This window comes from Capra hircus, chromosome 6 (genome assembly GCF_001704415.2).
Source record: "Capra hircus breed San Clemente chromosome 6, ASM170441v1, whole genome shotgun sequence".
NCBI classification, from domain to species: domain Eukaryota; kingdom Metazoa; phylum Chordata; class Mammalia; order Artiodactyla; family Bovidae; genus Capra; species Capra hircus.
Genome location: NC_030813.1, coordinates 12,586,045 through 12,609,652, shown reverse-complemented (window position 1 = coordinate 12,609,652; position 23,608 = coordinate 12,586,045). Strand labels below are relative to the sequence as shown.

Here is a 23,608-nt window from a genome sequence, read left to right as displayed (position 1 = left end):
TTGTTCTGACTTTGCAGGCTTAGCCTCAAATTAAGCACATGGATTTATTTGGTTTGGTTTTGTATTATGAGGATTCATTGCTTTTTCTTCTTAACCTTTGTGTACTTTGAAATAATTAGTACTTTGCAATTTTATGATCATCAGAAAGCCGTTTGCACAAGATGATTTCACATATCATGAAATTCTAATTGTTGTGGATTTGTTTTTGATTTAGAAAGGTTGGATTTCAGATACCAATGGTAAATACTTTAAGCAGTCATAAGGTAAAAGCATGCTTTTCATTTATGCGACAGATGAATAGAGAATGGACTCTGATTAGATGCAGCAGACAACGAAAACTCAAACTTTGCATGATTTAAGTTGACTGTGAGGGGATGATGACCCTTTGAATTATGAAAAAAGGAAACCATAAATGGCTTTGAGAAGAAGCCTCTGGTCTTCCAATATCTCTACAATAAAGACTATTATCTTAAATTTGGATTATAAAAAATGTCATGATACCATGACCTAAAATGCTGCCCATCAATTAACGGAAGTTAAAAGGCAAAATTTTAATCTGTGGGAGTATTATCTGAGTTTACTTAGTGGTAAGCAGACAGCAACTTTGCCCAAAAAACATATATACATACTAATATAAGGTACACATACAACTATGTACATTTTATTCTTCCTTCTTCCAAGGTCACCAGGACCAAGATAAACATTGTTTCTGGCCATACGGAAAAAAACCAGGATGGTCCGATCAACCGGTGATCTAGATCTCTTTTGAATCTTGGAAGTGATTTTTTGCTACGTGACTCAGAAGTGATCTTATACTCCCATAGGCAATATTAGGAGGTCCTAACTAATTACTCCACTTCTCCATCCCATTTATGATTTGTCTGCTCTTTGATGAGCAAGATGATTATCTTAGGGTGGGCAGTATCCTCTCAGACAATTTAAGAGGAAAGTCGTAAGAGTACTAGAAATCAGTAGCTTATGCAATTATGTCCAATGGCTAGTCTTGATTAAAGAGATATGGAAGCAGATGGTTTCCATGATTTTTATTAAATGTATCCCCCCCCCATTCCATTCCAGAAACCAGGCAAACACACAGTTTAATATGATTTAAAATGTAATAGTTAACTTGTGCTGTAATCAGATATTTGGACAGTTGACTGTCTTTCTTTGGATGATCAGTAGTACTGTGGTTCCTCTCCTGTCACGGACAACTTTTGGCCATTCTGTTTTTGACCTTCTGTAGATCAGCAGGATGAGCAGGAACGGATTGAGGAAAGGCTAGCATATATTGCTGACCACCTTGGCTTCAGCTGGACAGGTAAGAGGCATATGACCCATTTCTGCAACAAAACCTGCTCGGGTTGAATGACATAGTTTGCCAAGTGTCATTAAAAAGGTCTTTTTTCCCCCTTTGAAGAAGACCACATGGAATAGTGAAAAGAATGATAAACTGTGAACTCAAAAATCCAGGGACTGCGTTAACTCACTGTGTGAACCAGGGCAAGCCTTTTATTGTCTCTGGAATTTTGAATAATAGAACTTTAGACTGAGAACAAAACAACTCCCACCACCCTCCTTTGGATATCTAAATTTTGGAGAGATTACTGTGTTAGATGCAGTTGTCATAGAATTTAATTTGAAGTTCAACCAGAATTTAATTTGAAATTCAATTTGAATTTCTTGTTTTAGATACCTTGTATCAGATATTTTCATTGTAAACAGTACTAAATGTAACTTCAAATGAAAGTTAAAATACATATAAATGAGATGTTCAGTAATTTTCTGAGAAATAGGAATGTTTCAGTTTAGAAATTATATGTTAAATAATTTTTCTGATGCGAAGTGAATTCTAAAATCAATGTGGCTTATTTATAAATCAGGATTTAAAAGGTATACCCTTTCATCTTTCCTATGATATAACATACTAAAGCAAGATTGTCAGGATTTTTTGCCTTTTCCTGTTTTCTTTTTTGGTCTGACTTTTATGTCATTTGTGACTACTTAACTTAAACAGTATAAGCACTTCCCTGGTGGCCCAGACAGTAAAGAATCCGCCTGCATTGTGGGAGACCTGGATTCGATCCCTAGGTTGGGAAGATACCCTGGAGAAGGGAATGGCTACCCACTCCAGTATTCTGGCCTGGAGAATTCCATGGGCAGAGGAACCTGGCCACTACGTAATTGAAACATTATAAAGTTAATATTAAGCTCCTTTAAGTTTCTTAAAGATTTAGTATGAAGTCATAATACTCTTAACAAAGATAATTAATAATGTAGAATAAATGACTGAAATAGTTTAAAGTAATTTAATAATACTGATCATATTTATTTAATTGAGGAATTTAGAGGAAGGGAGGATCTCAAAATATCCCTAGTTGACTTATTAAATAGGTAGCATTCCGAATTATTTACTTTGCCTTTTAGTATGTATATATGTATATGTATGTTAAATGCAGTATCTATTATAGTTGGTGAAAATTCAAACCTTAAAATCATATGGAATGGTATAAAATGTAAATAAGTCCCTCACACTGCCTACATCTTATCTTCGAACTCCATCCCTCAAGGGTAACTGCTAACACTTTCTCATGTATTCAGACAAAATCTGCAGTGCTCACGTCTATGCCTATTATTTAAAAAATAAAGCTGTGTAATTAACAGTATTTCTCATACATAATCCATCAGCATAGAAATATCTCTGTAATTCTTTTAAATACATATTTAACTCCACTGTATAGGAGGCCATTTTATCAATGGCCTTGGTTGATGGATGCCTAGGTTGTTTCTTGTTAGTGGCAGAAATAGCTTTGTGCACTGGTAGTTTTGTGGCTGTGTCTATAGGGCATGGGCTTCTCTGGTGGCTCAGAGGTACAGACTCCACCTGCTAATGCAGGAGATGCAAGCAGTGTGGGTTTGATCCCTGGGTCGGGAAGATCCTCTGGAAAAAGAAGCGGCAACCCACTCCAGTATTCTACCTGGAGAACTCCATGGACAGAGGAGCCTGGTGGGCTACAGTCCATGGGGTCGCATAGAGTCAGACAAGACTGAGCACGCATGCGCTGTAGGGCATACCCCTAAAAGGAAAATTGCTGGGTAAGGATATGTATATTTTTAATTTAGAAAGATATTAGCAAATTACCCTCTAAAGAGGACACCTCATTTACACACACACACCCCTGAATACATTAGCATCCATGTAGAATGTTAATGGTATAGACTTTAAATAAGAACTTTGTGGCTTCTTCCCTAGGTCAGTTAATGCTTCCCAGACCTTTTATTCATATGACTTAATGTTATAGAAAAGAGTTTATCCAACCACCATAATACAGCTTCAACCAATATTTATCCAAGTACTCAGAAACAGGATTTATAGTATTTGAAAATTACCAAATTATGATTAAAAGTGAGATGTGGTCTCTTCTACTGTTTTCTCTCATTTATTTTCCATTATCTTGGTTAAGAGTATAAGCCAGTATTAATGGTCTCTTCTCAATTTTGGAATTAAATGGGCCTGAATTTACGTATTTTTTAATCATTGTTTCAAACTTACTTTTTCCACTGTGACAGTGATCAATTCTAAACCCAGTTGTAAGGAAAATATCTGGAATTAGTGCTAGAAGAACAAAGGCATATGAAAGTCTTTTCTAATAGGAAAACATAAAGGAACTCTGTTACAGCAGTACAAAGAACGCATCATTTGCAAAATCACAAGACAAGGTGCTGCGACTCAAACTTGGAAGCTAATGTGTTTACAAAGAAGTATTTTCTCTTCTAGAGTTAGCAAGAGAACTGGACTTCACTGAAGAGCAAATTCATCAAATTCGAATTGAGAACCCGAACTCCCTCCAGGATCAGAGTCATGCACTGTTGAAGTACTGGCTAGAAAGGGACGGGAAACATGCTACAGGTAGGTGGGGAGCTCTAACTGAAAGGTAGTAGGATGGAGGTGGAAATAAGGCTTATTCAATGCCTTTTATGCCAGGTGCCACCAATCTGAAGTGCTGCTATAAGCAAATGAGAAGAGGTGATAACATTTCTCAACCACATTGCATGAAACTCCTTGTACTGTGTTTCTGTGAACAGCATTAAGTAGTGAAAAGTGATCCTAGCACTGGTTGCTGACAGGAATCTTATTTAAGGAATCTTTAAAGTTTCTAAATATTGACAGCAGACACTTGCTTTATTAGTCATTGTTTTATTGATGGTATATTACATTCAGTTTCTGCTTCCTTTACTCCTAAATGACTAAAATGGGGGAAAAACGTCAAGTGGGTATTCTGACCACATCAAATAAAATGGGAAGTAGCCATAACTGCTTCTTATCCTTCAGCTGGTCTAAATTTGCTATTTCCTTTAATATCTCTTTGAAGACCTTACCTAGAGACTTCCAGCCCACATTTATCTTTCCTTCTCTTACCATTTTTCTTGACAGGATTGCCAGAAAATAAAAAATAGAGAGCACTCAGTTAAATCTAAATTTCAGGTAGTCAACAAATACTTCTTCTAGTATAAATATATCCCATGCAGTATTTGGGATATACTTTTGCCTAAAAAATTGTTTTTTATCAGAGGTTCACATTTGACAGGACCTTCTACGTGTTGTCTGGTAACTCTGCTTTTAGGGCTTATTACCATGCTGTGTTACCCTTTTTGTGTGTTTGTCTTGTTTGTTTGCTTACAAAGATTCTTTGTTGAGCTTTGGCTGTTTGGGGTACAGATATCAAAATTTTAGTAAACTTTTTCCTATACTTAAAATGTATCAACAAAAAAATTCACTAAGACAACTAAAGGAAAGGGTTTAAGGGACTAACCCTCTGATGTAATCAATGTTTTTTCTTTAATATCCCAGATACCAGTCTCATTGAATGTCTCACCAAGATCAACCGAATGGATATCGTGCATCTCATGGAGACCAGCACAGAATCTCTCCAGGAGCGCATTGGTCACAGCTATGCAGAGATTGAGCAGACCATTACACTGGACCATAGTGAAGGTCAGACAGCTTGTGTGTGTATGAGTGTCTGTTGTGTACGGTTAATTCAGGCAATGGGACCCACCATCTTCCTTTCTCAGAGGGTTGCCTATGGTCTTCGGTCATACGTTCTTCTCCTCACTACCCTGAGACTTCCTTGCCCACTTTAGGTACCCGAATACTGCTCATACTTTGATATTTCCTCACCGTCTCAGTCATCGTGGGCTGCTCCAACAGAAAACCATGATCTCCAACAGAAAACCATGGTAGCTTAAACAACAGAAATTTATGTTGGTTCTGGAAACTGCAAGTTCAAGGTCTGGGTGACAGCATAGTCAGGGTCTGGTGAGGGCCCTCTTCAGGGTGGTTCATGGCTGTCTTCTTGCTCTGTCCTCACATCAGGGACAGCCAGCTCTCTAACCTCTTCTTATAAGGGCACTCACTAATCATATTCCTGAGGGCTCCCCCCTCATGACCTAATCCCCTCCTAGGGATACATTGTCCAGATACCATCACGCTGGGACTAGGGTTTCAGCATATGAATTTGAAGGGGACCCAACCGACGTTCTCAGGTGGCTCAGTGGGTAAAGAATCTGCCTGCAATTCAGAAGACACAGGCAGATGCAAGTTTGATTCCCAGGTCAGGAAGATCCCCTGGAGAAGGGCATGGCAACCCACTCTAGTATTCTGGCCTGGAGAACCCCATGACCAGAGAATCGGGTGGACTACAGTTTGTGAGGTCACACAGTTGGACATGACTGAAGGGACTCAGCGTGCGCACATGCACACAAATAGTCCATAGCAACCATCCGCACGGGTGACCCACCCAGTGCCCTCTCTTCAGCTCCTTGGTGGCGCTTCTGCTGCTTGCGTCTTTTACTCTACCTTAGTAACCCGTTTCTATGCCTGCAACCCAAACTGAGTCCTCAGTGACTGTACTGCTTCCAAGTCCTAACTTGAGGTATTATACTTGCATCGTCTTTTGCTTCTACACAGTCATCCTTCAAACCCACTGGACCTCCAGCCATTGTCCCTGCCTCATTTTTGATACTAAAATTTCCCTAATTTACCCTCATTCATTTCCATTCTCACTGACTCTTTCTCCTTCTGTCTGTCTCATCACTATTTTTGCGCTTTCTCTTCTTTCAAGCCTCCAATATTTCTCTTCTTTTCGTTTTTTCCAACCTGATCATAATTCACATTCTAATTCACATTTTTCACATAATTCACATTTTTCGAAAAAATAACTATAAGCAAATGTCCATATCCGTTCACCACAAAATCTCCCAACTTACGTGCGTCTCAGTGCTTATACTCCACCTTCCCTGCTGTATGAAATGGCCTTGCTTTGCTAAAACCATCATCTCGTCTTTCATACTGGATTTCATCCCCTTTACCAGCTGTGGGCTTCTCTCCTGCAGTGACCCACTCTGTCTTCCTACAACCATGCTCTAGAGCATTACAATGTACGTCATAGATCCCAGCTTTAAAAAACAAAGCAAAGCAAATCCAACATGTCCCCCTGACAGTTCTGTTTCTCCAGCCATTTCATGGGAAGTCTCTTCCAAAGAAGAGTCTAACTTTCCCATCTCTACTTTTTCTCTTCCTGTTCTCTATAGAACTGTCTCTAGAACCCATACAGGCCATGTGTGGTCATCACCACTCAACAGAAAAGAATCTTGCAAAATTCACCAGTTTCTCCTCATCACCAAACGCACTGAGCAACTCAGTCTTCATCTTCCTTTACCCGCTTGTAACATTGGACACAGAAAATTAATCCCTTCTTCTCCTTCTTAAAATGATACCCTCTCTTCTTTCTTTCCCCTGTTTCACAGGGTAGTCTCCCTCAGTGTCTTTGTGCAGTTTACATTCTGTAAACTCACACAGTGGCATGTATTATTGTCAGCGGGAGCCTCATAGCTTGTCCTGTCTCCCTTCTCTCCCCATCTTTCCAAGTCCGAGACACCTGAATTCTGGGCTGCTCCCTGAGCGCCTCCATCTTCTCAGGCTTCTAGGCTCTGGTGCTTTCTGTCTCCTCCGTTCTGAGGTATTCGTCCCTACCTTTTTCTCTCACTTTATTCAGGCCTCTGCTCAAGTATCAGCTCCTGAAAGGAGCCTTTTCTGACAAGTTTATCTGAAATACTGGCCCCGTTTTACTCTGTACTTTTCCCCTGGCTTCCTTACCCCGTAAAAGTTATTATAAATCTATATCGGCAGAAATGCAAGTTCAGTGAGGCCAGAAACTTTTCCTGTCCTGTTTACTACTATGTATCCAGCATCTAAACAACACCTATTTGGTATAAAAACTCAACATATTATATCTGTTGAGTGAATAGAGAGATAGATGAACGTCAGTCACATCTCTGCCAAAAAATTTTTCAGTGACTCCTTATTGCCTTTGATATAATGAAATTCCGTGGCCTGGCCTAAGAGACCTTTCATAAAAAGAGTACTAACCTCAGAGTGTTTGTTTAATACACGTTCATACTTGCAAAGCACCTATAATAGTTCCCGTGCTGTGCTAGGTCGCTTCAGTCGTGTCTGGTTCTTTGCGACCCTATGGACTGTAGCCCATCAGGCTCCTCTGTCCATGGGATTCGCCAAGCAAGAATACTGGAGTGGGATGCCATGCCCTCCTCCAGGGGATCTTCCATATCCAGGGTTCAAACCCGTGTCTCTTATGTCTCCTGCTTTGGCAGACAGGTTCTTTACCACTAGCACCACCTGGGAAGCCCATAATGGTACCTGATGTGTAGTATAAATATTCAGAATGTGTTAGCTAGTAGTAGCAGTATTTTTATTACCATTCTTATTAACCCTCTTCTTACTACGTAGGTTTATGCCTTGACTATTGCAGTGGATTCCTGCTTATCTTTAGGTCTCCTGAAGATGTCCCACCCTCTGCATTTCCTTCCCTGATTGTTTAACCCTGTGGATGAACTTCCCTGGTAGTTCATCAGCTAGCGCTGGTGGCCCAGTCACTGTGCATTTTCATATTTCTTACTTGCCTGTGCTTCCCTAGATGGTCAGTATTAGATGGAAAGCAGACACGGTGCCTCTATCAACTTTTTAACCATGAACCTATCACAGACGTGGCATAGTTACTTAATAAATACCTACTTAATATAGTTAAGCTTCAATTAAGCACTTACTTTGAATCATTCTCCCCTCTAGGGTTCTCAGTACTCCAAGAGGAGCTATGCACTGCCCAGCATAAGCAGAAAGAGGAGCATGCTGCTTCTAAAGAGGACGAGGCGTCTGACCACCCTCCCATCGTCTCGGAGGAAGACATTTCTGTTGGTTACTCCACTTTTCAGGATGGCATCCCCAAAAGTGAGGGTGACGGCTCTGCAACCGAGCTCCTTCCCCAGACCCAGAAGGAGCAAGTTCAACGGGATTTCTCAGGGAAAATGCAAGACCTGCCTGAGGAGTCATCTCTTGAACAACAAGAATACTTGTGAGTTCCAAAAGAAAGGCTGTGCTGGGTCAGTCCAGAGATGCCAGCCAACTTGGCGAGGGTGCCAGCCATGTCCAAGCGTAAAGTGTTTTCAGATAGTTCTCAAATGACCCCGCAGATAACAAGTGCCAGAACTAGAGGAAAAGAAGCAAGATATTTAATAGACGTCGTGTGACAGCATTGCACGGCACAAGTCTGCTTGAACCACTTTCCAGTTCAGTGACCTTGGGTGAATGCCTAAGCCCTTTGAGTTTCCGTTTCCACATCTATCGGTTATGATAATAATATCCACTTTACTCACCTCATAGGGTCAGAGGTCAAGGGTGTGTCTCTGAAGGCACTGTTGACGCTGTAGACCGTGCGGCCATGACTTGTGTTTTCAGGCTGCACCTCACTTCTGTGTGTGCGTGCCGGTTGTGTTCTGACTGATGCAGAGTGTGAACAGGGCCAGTGCAGGAGAAGCCACCATGTGTATTTCAACAAAGCTATGAGATAGCTGACAATAAATACAGAAATGCCACACAAATTACGCACACAGATTGAAAGACCGTTAGAGGTTGGAATGGGAATGAAGAGAAGTCGTCTAGAGAGCTTCTGGATAAAGGAAGCTGCAGAGTGCAGTGAGCTTAGAACTCAAGCTCTGGGCTTCCTGGCAGCAAAAGCAAAAGAAAGTTTCTTAAATGACACTTGTCTAGAAAACCGACCAGATCATGAGAAAGGCAAGCATGTCCCCGCCCTGAAATGTGAGAATAGTGTGTCAGGAGGCTCTTTGTCATTGGCTGAGCTTTATGCTGAAATCACTGGATTTGGAGAAGAGGGTAAAATGGGCATTAAGATGACCTTGCCTTCCACAGAGCACCGCCTTCTCACCCACCCGCCTTTAGATTGTAGGGGAGAGCATAAAGGAGAAGTCAGGAACAGACAGAAGGAAAAAGGAAAAGATGGGAAGCAAAGAGGGACTATCAGAAAAGCACTCGGGGCATTTAACATCTATAGAGTGACAGAAAATTATAATAAAGTAGGGGAACATTTTTTTTCTTTTAGAAATTGAGATGATAGGAACATCCCTGGTAGTCTAGTGGCTAAGACTCCATGCTCCCAATCTCTGGTCAGGAAACTAGATCCCATGTGCCTCAACTAAGACCTGGTATAACCAAATAATTTTTTAAAAAAGAAATTGCAATTATAAACATTGCATTACTTAAACTATATCAATAGAAAAAGTTTCAATACCAAAAGATCTTATCAAGTAATAACGATTTTCCAGAGATATAACAAGAATCTCCCTCTATTTATAATTATGGTAACTATATTTAACATGGGGTTTATATATTGCTTTTTAAAATTTTTGCCAAACTTTGGTCTTGCTTCAGAAGCCTTATTGTCCATGGATCTTTCTTATATAAACCTCCTCAGATCATCAATATTACCTTGAGTTGTCAAAGAAAGATGAAATCATTTATTTATTAATATCTCATATTATTTATTACCCGACTTTGTAGAGATTAGGAAATGGTAATACATTTGAGAATAATTTTTACCTTTTTAAAATGCATCTTTCCCAGTCAATGCTACATCAACGTGCTGTAACTATATTTTACATACAGTATTTGTTCACAGTTCATTTCTTGGCCAAATTTAGAAAACACATTTATACTTCCATGGATTATGAAGACAGATTTCATCTTCCCTTCCTTCAGTGGGGGCATAAATGCCTGTGTTTTCATGGTATACTGGGGCTTTTCCATTTCAGCGTGACAACCCCAGGGACAGAAATGTCAGAGACTCAGAAGGCCACGGGAACATCGGGCTCCCCCGCCAAGACACCTGAGGAAATTGTCACCCCTCCCGAGGAGGAGAGGCTGTATCTCCAAACCCCGACATCAAGTGAGCGGGGAGGCTCTCCAGTTGTGCAGGAACCTGAGGAGCCCCCCGAAAGCAGGGAGGAGAGTTCACCTCGGAAAACCAGCCTCGTGATCGTGGAGTCGGCCGAGGATCAGCCTCAGGCTTTCGAGAAGCTTGATGAAGATGCTGCTTTTCAAAAGGTAAAATCTCCCCCTCTGTCTCTTTGCCCACGTGGAACAAAGCTCCACACCCTCTCCCATGTCCATTTCTCCAGTGACCTGTTTTTCTCACAGAACAGCTTGCCAAATTAATTAACTTGGGCCATGGGAAGCCCGCCAGTCCCTTTTAAAACCTGAGAACCCGTGAATCTAGAAAAAGAGTACTACATGGTCCTAATTCTAGCTCTTTGACCATCAGCCCCAGTTTTATAGTTGGAAACCCTTTTGCTAAGAAAAGTGAGCATTGGGGTGAAATAATATACCTGATATTACCTTTCAGAATTACTTATCTTATAAATAAAGACGACTAGTGAGGGGAATTTACTGAGCATCAGGTAAGCTGGCCAGCCGTGGGAGAGTGCTGGAATCTGCCCTCTTGGCAAGTCTGTCTGTGCGGTCAGGTGATAAGCACACCAACTGTGGGTACTGAGTGGGGTTTACCTCCCAAAGCAAATGTTTCTCTTTAGAGGAAGTATTATTTCCAAGTGGGAGCTCCTATTTATTTTAAGAATGACTTAGAAAAAGGACATTACACCTATGTTGATGGCTGGTTCCAAAAGTCAGAAAACCAATAGCAGCATGAGGACGCATCACTGTCTTTTCTCTGTTTTTAAGTGAGGTTTTGATATTGTGGAGAGAGGTGGAGACCATCTTAAGGAACTGAGTTGAACCATTTATTCTCAGAACACGGTCTGAATGGTTCGTATCGCTCCTTCCTCAGAATTCCTGGATCAGAATGAACCCAGGGAGGGGAAAGGACAAGAACCAGCATTTTCAATAGCTCCCTGAAGGAGTCACACACGTACACACACACACACACACAAGTGTGAACATCTTTCTGAATTAATATAAATTAAATTAGATATATTTTTCCTTTTTTGGATTTAAAAACATTTTATATGTCAGAGTATTTTTAAAGCATGCATATACATCTTTTAGGAAAGAATGTTTTATAAAAGAATTAAGACTGGAGGGATAATATCTTCAGGCTTAACATCTACATTTGTTTTTGTTCACTCTGAGTGTGATGTCTGCTGGCAAGATTTATCTAAAATCATAGTTTAAAATTAGGGGAGATCCAGGCAGATAAGAACTGCTCCAGATTTTGGCAGCTATTTTAAATAATGAATTCATCCCATGAATGGATGTTTATTCCAAGTTTGCCTTTGTACAGCCTTTATTCGTCTCTCAAGTTCTTGGCTTAAATGAATTTCTAGTAAAAATGTTTCATAGATGCTGTCTGAACTTAAAATTTGCCAATTTTAGTCTATGTATATATAGGCTAACTGAACTGGACACTTGAAACAGTTACCTGGATAATTCATATATTTAATCTGTCCTATGCACATGAATAAATTTTGATAAATTGCCCTATATTCCACATTATTTATGTGGGGCTATTCTGCTTATTATTGATGAATTTCTAATTCCTTCTCTTAAGCTTCCTATTTTGACCCTTTTCATCTCATGACCCTGACTTAAGGGTCCAATTTCAGTCACTTTTCTTACTGACCGTATTTCTAGGCAGTAGGTTCCTAAGTGTACTTAAAGTATAATTTGGCTGGAAATTTACATGTTTTCCTGCAGCACGAAAGAATATGGAAATATAAGTGAAATTTTAAAGTATGTTGACAAAATTTAGTTGAGTAATCTTTTCTATTTTTCAATAGAATTTTTAAAAATAGCATTCCATTAGGAAAGAATGATTCAATATATGGCTCCCAAGAGATATGTTTTCATCTAAAGTTATGACCTTAGCTCCGGCTCTGGCTTTGGGTCAGACCCATAAAATTGGATTGGCCTCTGCACCTCAGCTCCTCTGCACAGCGAGTCTAATACTATTCATAGCCTGTCTTCCTTGATGGCAGGGAAACTCACTACTGGCCAGATACTAGCTACAGGAAATTTTGGCTTCCTGCAGAAAGTTCTTCTACAAGCATAGGCCATTTCTGTGCCTTTGGTGGGTCAGTCCACGCCTGAGCCCAAGAATCAACAGCTCACAGGTGTTTTTTGAGCTGCCTATGATCTGTGCCTGCATCAGGAGTTGAAGTCCAAGAAGAGTGGGCAAGTCGCTTCTTTCTTCTGATGCAGTTTGACGGATGGGTGCTCAGGCCGCTCTCAGAATTTCAGATTTTTTTTTTTAATTTGGTAAACAAAAGGCTATATTCTCACTGAAGTCTGAGCCCAGCATGTGCCTTTTTCACCCCTCCTGGCTTTTCTACCGAAGCCTCCACGAATAGAACTTGCAGAAACCAGTGTGAGCTAAAACAGAAACCTGTAGTAAAGAGACATTCCTTAGCATGATAAACAGAAACCCTGCTTCCATGCTTCCACCAGGAGCTAACAGAGGAATTAGGTGAGCTGGAGGCCAGCTCAGATGAGGAGGCGATGGTAACAACCAGGGTTGTCCGCCGACGAGTGATTATTCAGGTACCAGTTGTTCCGTTACTGCACGTCCAGGACACTTCTGTCCCCATAACCCTTTGAGAGTGAGCAGCCTGGAGTGGAGGGCTTGGCATGCTCCTTAGATAGTGCATGGCCTTCAGAAAGCAGATCCTTAACCCTCCTAAGTTCTGTTCGTAAAGAAATGCAGCAATAATGACATCCACAGCCTCCCTCTGAGAGAATGAACAGCAAGAGCAAGATTTAGCATCTCCAGCTCCACCCACCTCACCTCTGGCTGGTCTATTTTTGTTTGTTTGTTTAAGTTTGAGCTAACTTTGGTCAGATTTTCTAGCATGTTATTACCCACCTTTTTTTTTTTTTTTTTAACTTACTACTTGACAGGATTTGGCATCTCAGCAATGCTTCTCAAAGCTCCTTTAATTTTCTAACATTCCTTGCATTATAAGCACTTGGGAGTAGTTCTTTAGCACTGATGTTAAACACAGAAGTGACCCTTTTCTCTCAACTGTGTAGGGAGATGATATGCCTGACATACCCCCAGAAACAGTCACAGAAGAAGAATACATCGATGAGCATGGACACACCGTGGTAAAGAAGGTATTATCTTAAGTATCTTAACATGGTTGATTCAAGTTTTCTGTCTAAACGTGTATCAGTACCCTGACACTGTCACTTAAAAACAAGTTACATGAATAAAATGTCTTCTAGGTTACTAGGAAAATTATTAGGCGGTTCATCTCCTCTGATGGCACAGAGAAAGAAGAGATTACGATGCAGGGAACACCACAGGATTCTGTCAGTGTTGAAGAAGGGGATGGCTATTCCAAAGTCATAAAACGCATTGTATTGAAGAGTGACACCGAGCAGTCAGAGGTGAGCCCATAACGTCTCCAGAACTGACTTTATGGAGAGGTGTAAAATAGAGCTCACAAGAGTTGGACGAGATAGTTTAATCCTGTTGGCCTCACTTCTCCCCTTTGTAAGGCAGTCTGTGTTTAGTTACACATTGATTTTTTTTGTCTTTGTGATGTAGAAAATTTTTAAATAACCACGAGGGAGATTTGTAACCACTGTACTGATTGTCTTTGGTCCTTTTCATTTCCACTTTCTCATTAATTCAGTTGACAGCAGCAGACATCCAAAAGTCAAAATTTTAAAGACAGCAATCCTATTAGCTGGCAAGTGGTAGATTCTGGAAGAAAAACTTGTGCAAATGCACTGTGGTGCTGTGCCCAGTCAGTCACCGCAGCCTTCTCTAGGGCACCTTTGATAAATACTGGATTTCTAAACTTCTGCATTTCAGAGTCACTGAAATCAGGATCCAGAAACTCCCTTGATTTGTAGTTATATTTCTTCCTGTTTTACTTCCCTCTTTCAGAAGCATATTTACTCTCTTTGACATGTAGTTTGGGACATTCTCACCATCTTGCATCCATTCACATCCTCAAAATGTTATTATTATACACATGAGGTTCTCTAAAAATCTACATTTTCAGTTCCTCGTGTCTCTCTAGGTTCCTTCTTTGATGGTTAATTTTGTCTTCATAATGTCAGAACTACCCATTTACACTTGGGAAAAGAGAGTTCATCCGTGGGGCACTGTGCCTGCACTGAGCAGCCAGTTCCTCAGTCCTGAAACTTCCTGATCAACCTCTGTCCAAGCAACGAATTAAGCGGCTGATTTGGTGCTGTGTCTGTATGATCATTACATAGATGTTACCAATTGATTGTAGTTTTTTTCCTGCTTCTTGTGGACAAAATGCCGTTTTTAAGATACACCATTGTAGTATGTGGGTTTTGGCCTGGAAAAATTCATCATTGTTACATTTTGGTCATCAGAAACTGTATTGTGTGTCCTTCATTCATCAGGTAACTTTGTCTGAGCCCAGCATTTTGTCCAGTACCTCACAATTTCAGGCTGAACCAGTGGAAGGCCGTAGAGTCAGCAAAGTTGTTAAGACAACTGTGGTCCATGGAGAGAGGATGGAGAAACATCTGGGGGATTCTAGTTTAGCCACTGATCTTCCTTCAGCCAAAGATGACTTTGAAGAGGTATAGAAGCATCATCACCTTGTCTTTGTGTGCTTTCTGTTTGAGAAGAAAATGATTTATCATTGTGTCATTCCATACCTGTATTCATGGAAGGATGCAGAATAATTCAAGAGCTTAGAATTCCTATTTGAATAATGTGTATAGTGAAATAATTTTCCTCAACTTGTGTTCATTTGAGCCACCTGAAGAGTTTTTAAAAATCCATATGACCAGGATTCACTTCAGCTCATTCTGGATCAGAATCTCCAAAGTGGGGGCATGATGGTACCTCTTGCCTTAAAGTCTCAGAACTGACCTGTACTTCCAATTAGTAAGGGAAAAAATTAGATATTGCCCCTTATTTTTGCTCATGGATATTCTCAGATATTTCCAATGATAAGCATTAAAGAAGATTCAGATATCTTTCATAACCATAAATAAATCAAGCATTTATAATTAAGTTCTGATTTTCAATAATTACAAAATGGGCCACAGTGATATCCATAAACACTTACTACAATACAAAAACTCCTCAAATTTTGAAAACCAAAACAAATTTTTTAAGATAGTAGCAAGCTAGTTTGGCAGAAAAACTTAGTGTGAACTGACAAGGAATTGTAATGACTTGGAGTCTTTTTTATTCCAAAAGAATGAATGTTTGTGTTTTTCTATTGATATATTAATGGGTGTGATTTCAGGATGCTGTCCCTAACCCAACTGAGATATTAGAATATACCGTGTATACCTCATATTACCTAAAATCCAAAAAGGAAAAAAACCCCTGAAATTTGAAACCCATTTGGTCCCAAAGATTCAGCTAAGGGCTGGTGGGCATGTGCAAAATACGTCTATGAAACATTCTTCGCTATTGAAACATTTTGAAGTTAAATGTTATGTGTTGCTGCTGCTGCTGCTAGGTCGCTTCAGTCATGTCCGACCCTGTGCAACCCCATAGATGGCAGCCCACCAGGCTGCCCCATCCCTGGGATTGTCTAGGCAAGAATACTGGAGTGGGTTTCCAGTTCCTTCTCCAGTGCATGAAAGTGAAAAGTCAAAGTGAAGTCTCTCAGTTGTGTCTGACTCTTAGCGACCCCATGGACTGCAGCCCACCAGGCTCCTCCGTCCATGGGATTTTCCAGGCAAGAGTACTGAAGTGGGGTGCCATTGCCTTCTCCAAAATATTATGTGTATGCCCTCTTTTACACCCACAGTATGCACTGAGATTATATATGAATGCATTAGGATATTAAGAGCATACTTTATTTATAATACTTTTAGTTCTTCACATTTTGACAACTGGTGACCTTGAACTATCAAAAGAAGAATCCCCTGAGTTATACACTTTGGGCTTTATTTGTTTGTTGCTTGTTTTTGCCTCTGGTCATTATTGATTGTATTTGTCATTAAAGTCTGTGTTGTAGAAAGGAGCAGGGTGAGGCGAGGAGGAAATTAGAAAATCAACCAGTATAGGCAGGGACAACTGTAAAGCAGTTGAACAAGTCTCCTTCATGAATGGAAGAAATTTTACAGACCTGTTAAATAAAACCTGATCCTTAGATCTGCTCCTAAGAATTGCTTTTCTTTATCCTTTCAAGCATGTATTTTTATATTGACAATCCATTAAGCAGAGTGGTAGATAAAGTCTGTGGTTTATGATGGACTTTGTCTTGTTCTGTTTTTTCCTTATTTCAGGCTTTGAGTTACACAGGTAGCCACATGAAAGTCTACTCCCCCAGTTTAGTAGAGAATGAAGTCCTGAAGGAGGATGGATCAATAATTAGAAGGTTTGGGTTAGCATGGGGTGATGCTTTGCCAACTAACACTTTTTAAAAGTTTTCTAATTTTAAGAAAAGATAAATAGAGTCCGCACATCTACCCTAAAACCTTTGGGAGCTACAGACTCACCTTGCATTTTAAGACTTCCGTCAAGTGACACTTCTGTCACTGTGTCATTCCTAAAGTGTTCTCCTGATGCTTTAAAAGTAATACTCAGGTGCTTCCCTGGTGGCTCAGTGGTGAGGAATCCACTTGCCAATGCAGGAGACCTGGGTTCAATCCCTGGTCCAGGAAGATCCCACATACCATGGAAATGAAGACCCAGCACAGCCATAAATAAATGAACAAATAAAAAAATTTTTAAGTAACACTAAGACATGATAATAGATGACTGTTAGACAGTCCCTTCCTAGATTTCAGCAAGTCACCAGTTTCATTGGGCCAACCATCTGGGATATTCCATTGTAGAACAGAGTAAGAGGAATCCAATTAAATTGCTCACAAATTAATCTAGCTGCCTTCAGCTCAATCTTGGTAAATCATTCCTTTGATGGGTTTTTGTCTTTAACAAGCTGTTTCATGATCCTGCATGTGAGTGGCAAATAACATGAGCATGAATTTGACACCCATTAAGCTGAATGTACCTAGTGAGGCTGAAACCAGGGGCTCTAATAAATTCAGAAAGTGTTATAAAAGCAATAAGCAGCTCATATCTGTGCATATGAAGAAGAATTCACTCTGAGGCTTTCTGGTCTACCCTCATCCCCATCGCCTGTTCGATGTGTAAACTTGGGCACTGTTACCTCACTTCTTTCTGGACTTCTAGCAATGCCGTGTGTATTAACAAAATGTTCTCAGCTTCTCATTGAAGACACAGTGGAAATTGAAGTTACTGCTGTGCATTTCATTTCAGTGAAAAGAAAAGAAAGATGGTCATTTATAGTACTCTACAAGACTATTTTTAGCCTTATAGAACATAATAATTAGAACAGTGAAATTAAAGGTTCTGTCACAATTCCACCCTCCAACCACATGTGAAAAACAGCCCCCAGCTAGGAATTTAAGAGAGAGTAATTGCTCACAGAACTTTAAAAATGCTATATGAATTAAGGATAAAGTGCTTCTTATACTCTGAACTTTTACGTCTTTTTACTCAGTTATTCATATGGGACCACATAAACCACGCACACCCTAGCATCATGAGATCTTAAGATGGAATTAGATTGAGACCAGTTCATCCAAAACTGTCAGTGACAGCTGGTGAATTTGAAGCCAGGAATATAGACATCTCAGTCCAGTCCCACAGCTACTTAGTTTATGGAACTCTATTTGTGATCCACAACACTTTATCTTACATGTTGCTGAAGACATTTGATCATACCCACTGCTCCCCTGATAGGCATGCAGTTCATTCCACTGTTTGAGTCGTATATGTAAGTGTATTCATAAACACATTGATTGACGTTTGTGGACACAAAACACCAAGCAGTGTCCTCTGATAGAAGCTTAACCCCCAACGCCAGCACCCTTAAGGTTTATGTTAGATCTTGGTGGCAACAGTCAGAAATTTGCATTTCGGGCGAAAAAAATATATATGGATGCTGAATAGTGATAAAACAATCTGATTTCAACCACTGGCACCAAATTTGACGTTTTACTCAAAAGGAACAAGTGAAAGTTTGCTTTCAGATACCAAATAATTCAGGTAGACTCAAAGGAAAGGGGTGATAAGACAACACAAGAGATGGAAGGAGACAAGATGTCCAAAGGTAAGCCAGAAGTGTTTTGACTGAAGTCAGCCATTTAAAAAATCAAGGTGTTCTTGACAGATGTGTAGAGATGTCAGAAGGAAGAATAATGCTTAAGGGCAGCCCGTGGGCAGAACCCTCAGCTTCTTGACACTAGGAATCTGTAAGGAAAATACTGGGTAAAGCTTCAAAAACTGATACTTCCAATGCTGGTATAAAGTTGGTCTCTATGGCCTCATGGTTATAGATTCAAATCCTGAAATCTTTGATTTTGGGCCCTGCTCTCTAGTAACTGAGCTATTTTGTTTATTTGGAGCATTGCTTAAATTCTCTGAGACCCAATTTCCTTACTTGCTATTATAATAATAGTACCTGGTCCATAAGACATGTTCACCACTTATTTGTGGAGTGAAGAATTGTATTTACAAGTAGAGAGGGAGCAAATCACAGTGTGATCACTTTGCAGTAAGGATGCAGGAAAATAATTGTACCAATATAACAGTACTTCGAGATGAAGCAGTGCCCTAATCAAAATAGGCATGATTGTACGGTTAGTTCTTAAGAGAATCATATGAAAGCAACATTTAATTTATTTGAAATATTTATTAAAGTTTAAAAAAAAATGCTCCTTGTTCCAGAATACTTTTTAGAAACCTCATGAGTCATTTAAATAGGAGAGCCGTGTTTAAAAGAAAGAAGTGCAGAGATGGTAACCGCCCAGTACAGAGGCGTCGACAATAAGTACTGCCTTCATGTCTTGGGTCCCCTCGTGCCAAAGGTAGTAGCTGCCTTTAGCAGTAAAGAAAGAATGTAACATTCTCTTGTCTGCTTTCCTCCAGGACAACAATGAGTAAAGCTAGAACCCAGAAGAGGGCTGTGGTGAAGGACCAGCAGGGAAAACGCATTTACTTAGAGCACCTGGAGGATGTCCCAGAAGCCCTAGACCAGGATGACCTCCAGCACGACCTCCAGCAACTCCTTCGGCATTTCTGCAAGGAGGACTCGAAGCAAGAGGCCCAGTGAGGGGCTGCCCAGTTCTCACACCAGAAACCACACCTTCACTCAATATGCAACGTCCCGTTTCATTAGAGGAGTGACCTCACTGGCCTGATTAATGGGATACCCTGACATTTCACTTCTAGGAAACATGCGGCATTTGGTTTGAGTTTTCCCCCATCCTCTTTAACTGTAAGCTAATTTGTGACCAAAGATAGCATCCCTCACTCTGGATGCTGTATCCACTACTCTGTTGTGTCTGTGCTGACCTGGGACCTGGCCACCTCCACTGTTCTTCTTGGCTTCTGCACAAGCTCCATGAAAATCCATTCAACGGGAGAACTTCACCTGCAGACCTCTTCAACTGATGACACATAGGAATCCTTCCAAGAGATACCCGTGTACGATGTATATAGCTAATGCTCAGATGAACACTATATTAAAATTAAAACCACTGCCTATCATGACTACACTGGGCATCACGGAGTAAAAGGCCTCTAGAGGAATTGGTGAACCATGGTTCATTAAGACATTGCTAACACGATCGAATGATAATACAGTTCTACCACAAAAGAAGCACTTCAGACCTACCATGTCCTTAGAATTTCCCGAGTAGCCCTGGCTCCTAGTTAAAGATGGGTTTGTAACCTTGAAGAACTGTCCTAACTAAGCACTTACTGCTGGTGCTGGCCAGCCACGATTTATGACTCTCCAGCCGTCACCGAAGGCGGGGAGGCGGGGAGCCGAGGCAACGAGATGAAGCAGTGAGGTGTTCAGTTGCCAGCAGCAGCATCCCACAGCTGTCTAGCATCTTCAGGTCCTTTAGATTTGGGACATGTTGGCAGGGTATTTTAAAAAGCTATAACTACTGTAGTTTCCCAGTTTTCATTGCTGCTTTAGCAAACCACGCTGTCTTATTGGTGGTACTTTCTCCTGGCCACTGCACTGTAGATAATTCATCGGAAACAAGATTTGCCCAACACAAATGGTTGAACTCCTTCACCATGTTGAAGTGGTTTCTTCTTCTTTTTTTTTTTTTTTCCTCTCCAGGTTTATATCTTCTCTAATACCTGCATGTAGCATTTAAGAATCAAACCACAAACCCCTCTTCTAATCACATCGATGGTTTTCATTCTTTTTACCCTCAGCAAGCACTTTTCACTTTTCTGCTAGGTCTGTTTTGTAGCTTGCAGACGAGATTGAGAAATCCTGAAAATTTTGGTTTGGGTTTAAAATTTTTAGTTTATTTATTTGAAATCCGAACTCCCTTGGAAACTCTGAAGTGCATTTGTGCACGCTCCTGTCTGTCTGTTTCAAAGAAGGGACTTTAATCATCTGAGTGATTTCCATGTCCCACTCCTCATTACTCTAGTGGTTGAAGCTGTGTAGCATTTTAACATATATATATTCACAAATATATTCATATAAACAGTATACATTTTGACTCAGTTATTTGTTAAAGAAAAGTATATTCAATGAAGATGAAATTTAAAAATTTTAAAAACTAGAGTTCTATCCTCCAGGGATTGAACATTTTCCAATTCTATCTGGTCTTTTCCTGTTGTGCGAAAATGACTCATTGTTCCGAATGTCAAAAACAAAGATGACAAACAATGGTACTTCATCATTTCAAGTAATGTTGCCAAGAGAGAAAATTTCCTGGGAGGGAGGTTTCCCACAAGCCAAATCTCCTAAACCTCAAATGATAGCACTTTTTGGCATTTGGATAGGAAATAAAGCATTCTTTGGCAGCCAAAATGAGGGAGGCCAGTGGTGAAACTTTTTGAGCACACCATGGCCGCCTTGTCCAAACCTTCACTGGAGCTCAAGAAAAGCATTTCTGTTGTGTTATTTGCAGTGCAGATGATGTCTGTGTAACAACATAATGGTTATTCACCTTTTTTTTTCTTTTTTTGGTTTTGATTTTTGCTGTGTAATCAAAAAACTTGAATACTGTGAGAAGAAGTGAATTTTCAGTTGATGAATCAGCATCTTGTTCCCATGGTGATAACACTAATTGAATATATCTTTGAGGGCATGTATTAGTTAACGGAAAAATACAACACTAACAATACATAGCTGCAATGTGTACAATGGCTGATTTAATTAAATAAAATGTACAAGTGTTAAATGTGGCAACAGTGATTTGTTGTTCTTTATCACTCACCTTTGATTCCAGGAGATTACAGATTAATACTAAAGAGATGAAATAGATGTGAAGCCTGAAGGAAGACACAATTTGCTTTTGTTCTTGTTTGGGAACTGAATATTCTTCATGCCCAATGCTGTTAAGCACTGGGAGAAACAGACTGTATTCTGTCTTGAAAGAATCTTTATTGTTATGCAAAAGGAGAAAAACGATTTATTTTTAGTTTTGGGATCACGAGTAAACGAGAAATGGGAATTTGGGGGCCTGGAAGAGACGCGAAGAGGGGCCATGATTCACTTCTCTTCTGTGCGGTCATGGTGCTCAGAGAACGCCTTCTGCCTTTGGGAGCACCATTTAGCTCTGGGGCTTTACTCGTCTCTCAATGACTGAGACTTAGAAATGAAATGGATCCTTTAGTGCAAATAAAGAACAGGGCAGGGATGTGAAAAACTGAAACCAGTTGTGTTTGGAGAGTATCGTTGGTTTTGTTTTTGGAAGAAGTCCTTTAGTGCTGCTATAACGTTTTTACTGCAAAAACAACAGAAAGACACAGCTTAAGAATTGAGTCGTTTTATTTATTTTATGCTTTTTTTTATTGAAGTATAATTGCTTTACAATGTTCTGTTACTTTCTGGTGAAGTGAATCAGCTCTGTGTATACATGTGTCCTTTCCTTTTTGCACCTCCTTGCCACCATCCCCCACCCCTGGTCCTACCCGTCTAGGTCATCACAGAGCACCGAGCCGAGCTTCCTAAACGCTGTAGCAGGTTCCCGCCAGCTATCTAGCTTACACGTGGTAGTGTATGTATGTCAATCCTAGCCTCCCAATTTGTCCCACCCTCCCCTTCCCCTAACCCCGTGTCCACACGTTCATTCTCGGCATCAGTGGCTCTGTTCCTACCCTGGAAATGGGTTCATTCCAACCCATTCGTGTAGGGCATTCTCAGTGCCCTACACGACTGAGCGACTTCACTTTCATTTTTCACTTTCATGCGTCGGAGAAGGAAATGGCAACCCACTCCAGTGTTCTTGCCTGGAGAATCCCAGGGACAGGGGAGCCTGGTGGCCCGCCTTCCATGGGGTCGCACAGAGTCAGGCATGACTGAAGTGACGCAGCAACAGCAGCAGCAGTACCATTTTTATAGTTTCCACATGTATGCATTAATATACGATGTTTGTTTTTCTCTAACTTCACTCTAGGTCTGTGCACTTCTCTACAAATGACCCAGTTTCATTCCTTTTTCTGGTTGAGTAATATTTCATTGTATATATGTACTATGTCTTCCTTATCCATTCACCTGTCGTTAGATGTTTAGTTTCCGTGTCCTGGCTATTGTAAATAGTGTCGCAGTGACATTGGGGTTGCATGTGTCTTTTTGGATTATGCCCCAAAAGTATATATGCTCAGTACATATGCCCAGTATGGGGATTGCTGGGTCTTATGGTAGTTTTATTTTTAGTTTTTAAAGGAAACTCCATACTGTTTTCCACAGTGGCTTTATCAATATACATTCCCACTAATAGTGCAAGTTCAGTTCAGTTCAGTTGCTAAGTCGAGTCTGACTCTTTGTGACCCCATGGACTGCAGCGTGCCAGGCTTCCCTGTCCATCACCAACTCCCAGAGTCATGCCTATCAAGTCAGTGATGCCATCCAACCATCTCACTCTCTGTCATCCCCAGCATCAGGGTCTTTTCTAATGAGTCAGCTCCTCTGCCTTTTCTAAACACAGCTTGAACACCTGGAAGGTCTCTGTTCACATACTGTTGAAGGCTAGCTTGGAGAATTTTGAGCTTTACATAGTGCAAGAGAGTTCCCTTTTTTCCACATCCTCTCCAGTAATTTATGATTTGTAGATATTTTGATGATGGCCATTCTGACAGGTCTGAGGTGATATCTGTACTTTTGATTTGCGTTTCTCTAATAATTAGTGATCTTGAGCATCTTTTCATGTGCCTCTTAGCCATCTGTATGTCTTCTTTAGAGAGATGTCTGTTTAGATCTGCTCATT

The 23,608-nt window shown here is 40.4% G+C and overlaps 1 protein-coding gene across 4 annotated transcripts in view; it reads left to right on the top strand.

Moving 5' to 3' along the window:
* Window positions 1-21,588, top strand: part of ANK2 (ankyrin 2) — a 574,309-nt gene extending 552,721 nt beyond the window's left edge. For 2 of the 4 annotated variants that reach the window (XM_018049206.1, XM_018049207.1), the window contains 8 exons: window positions 1,244-1,318; window positions 3,776-3,907; window positions 4,850-4,993; window positions 8,147-8,429; window positions 10,183-10,474; window positions 13,412-13,495; window positions 13,607-13,771; window positions 19,293-21,588. In XM_018049206.1, coding sequence (XP_017904695.1) covers window positions 1,244-1,318; window positions 3,776-3,907; window positions 4,850-4,993; window positions 8,147-8,429; window positions 10,183-10,474; window positions 13,412-13,495; window positions 13,607-13,771; window positions 19,293-19,307 — 1,190 coding nt within the window. In that variant the 3' untranslated portion in view covers window positions 19,308-21,588. Of the gene's footprint in view, window positions 1-1,243; window positions 1,319-3,775; window positions 3,908-4,849; window positions 4,994-8,146; window positions 8,430-10,182; window positions 10,475-12,829; window positions 12,923-13,411; window positions 13,496-13,606; window positions 13,772-14,767; window positions 14,951-16,621; window positions 16,714-19,292 lie in introns of all 4 variants that reach the window. The other 2 variants (XM_018049205.1, XM_018049208.1) reach the window with 2 other exon arrangements.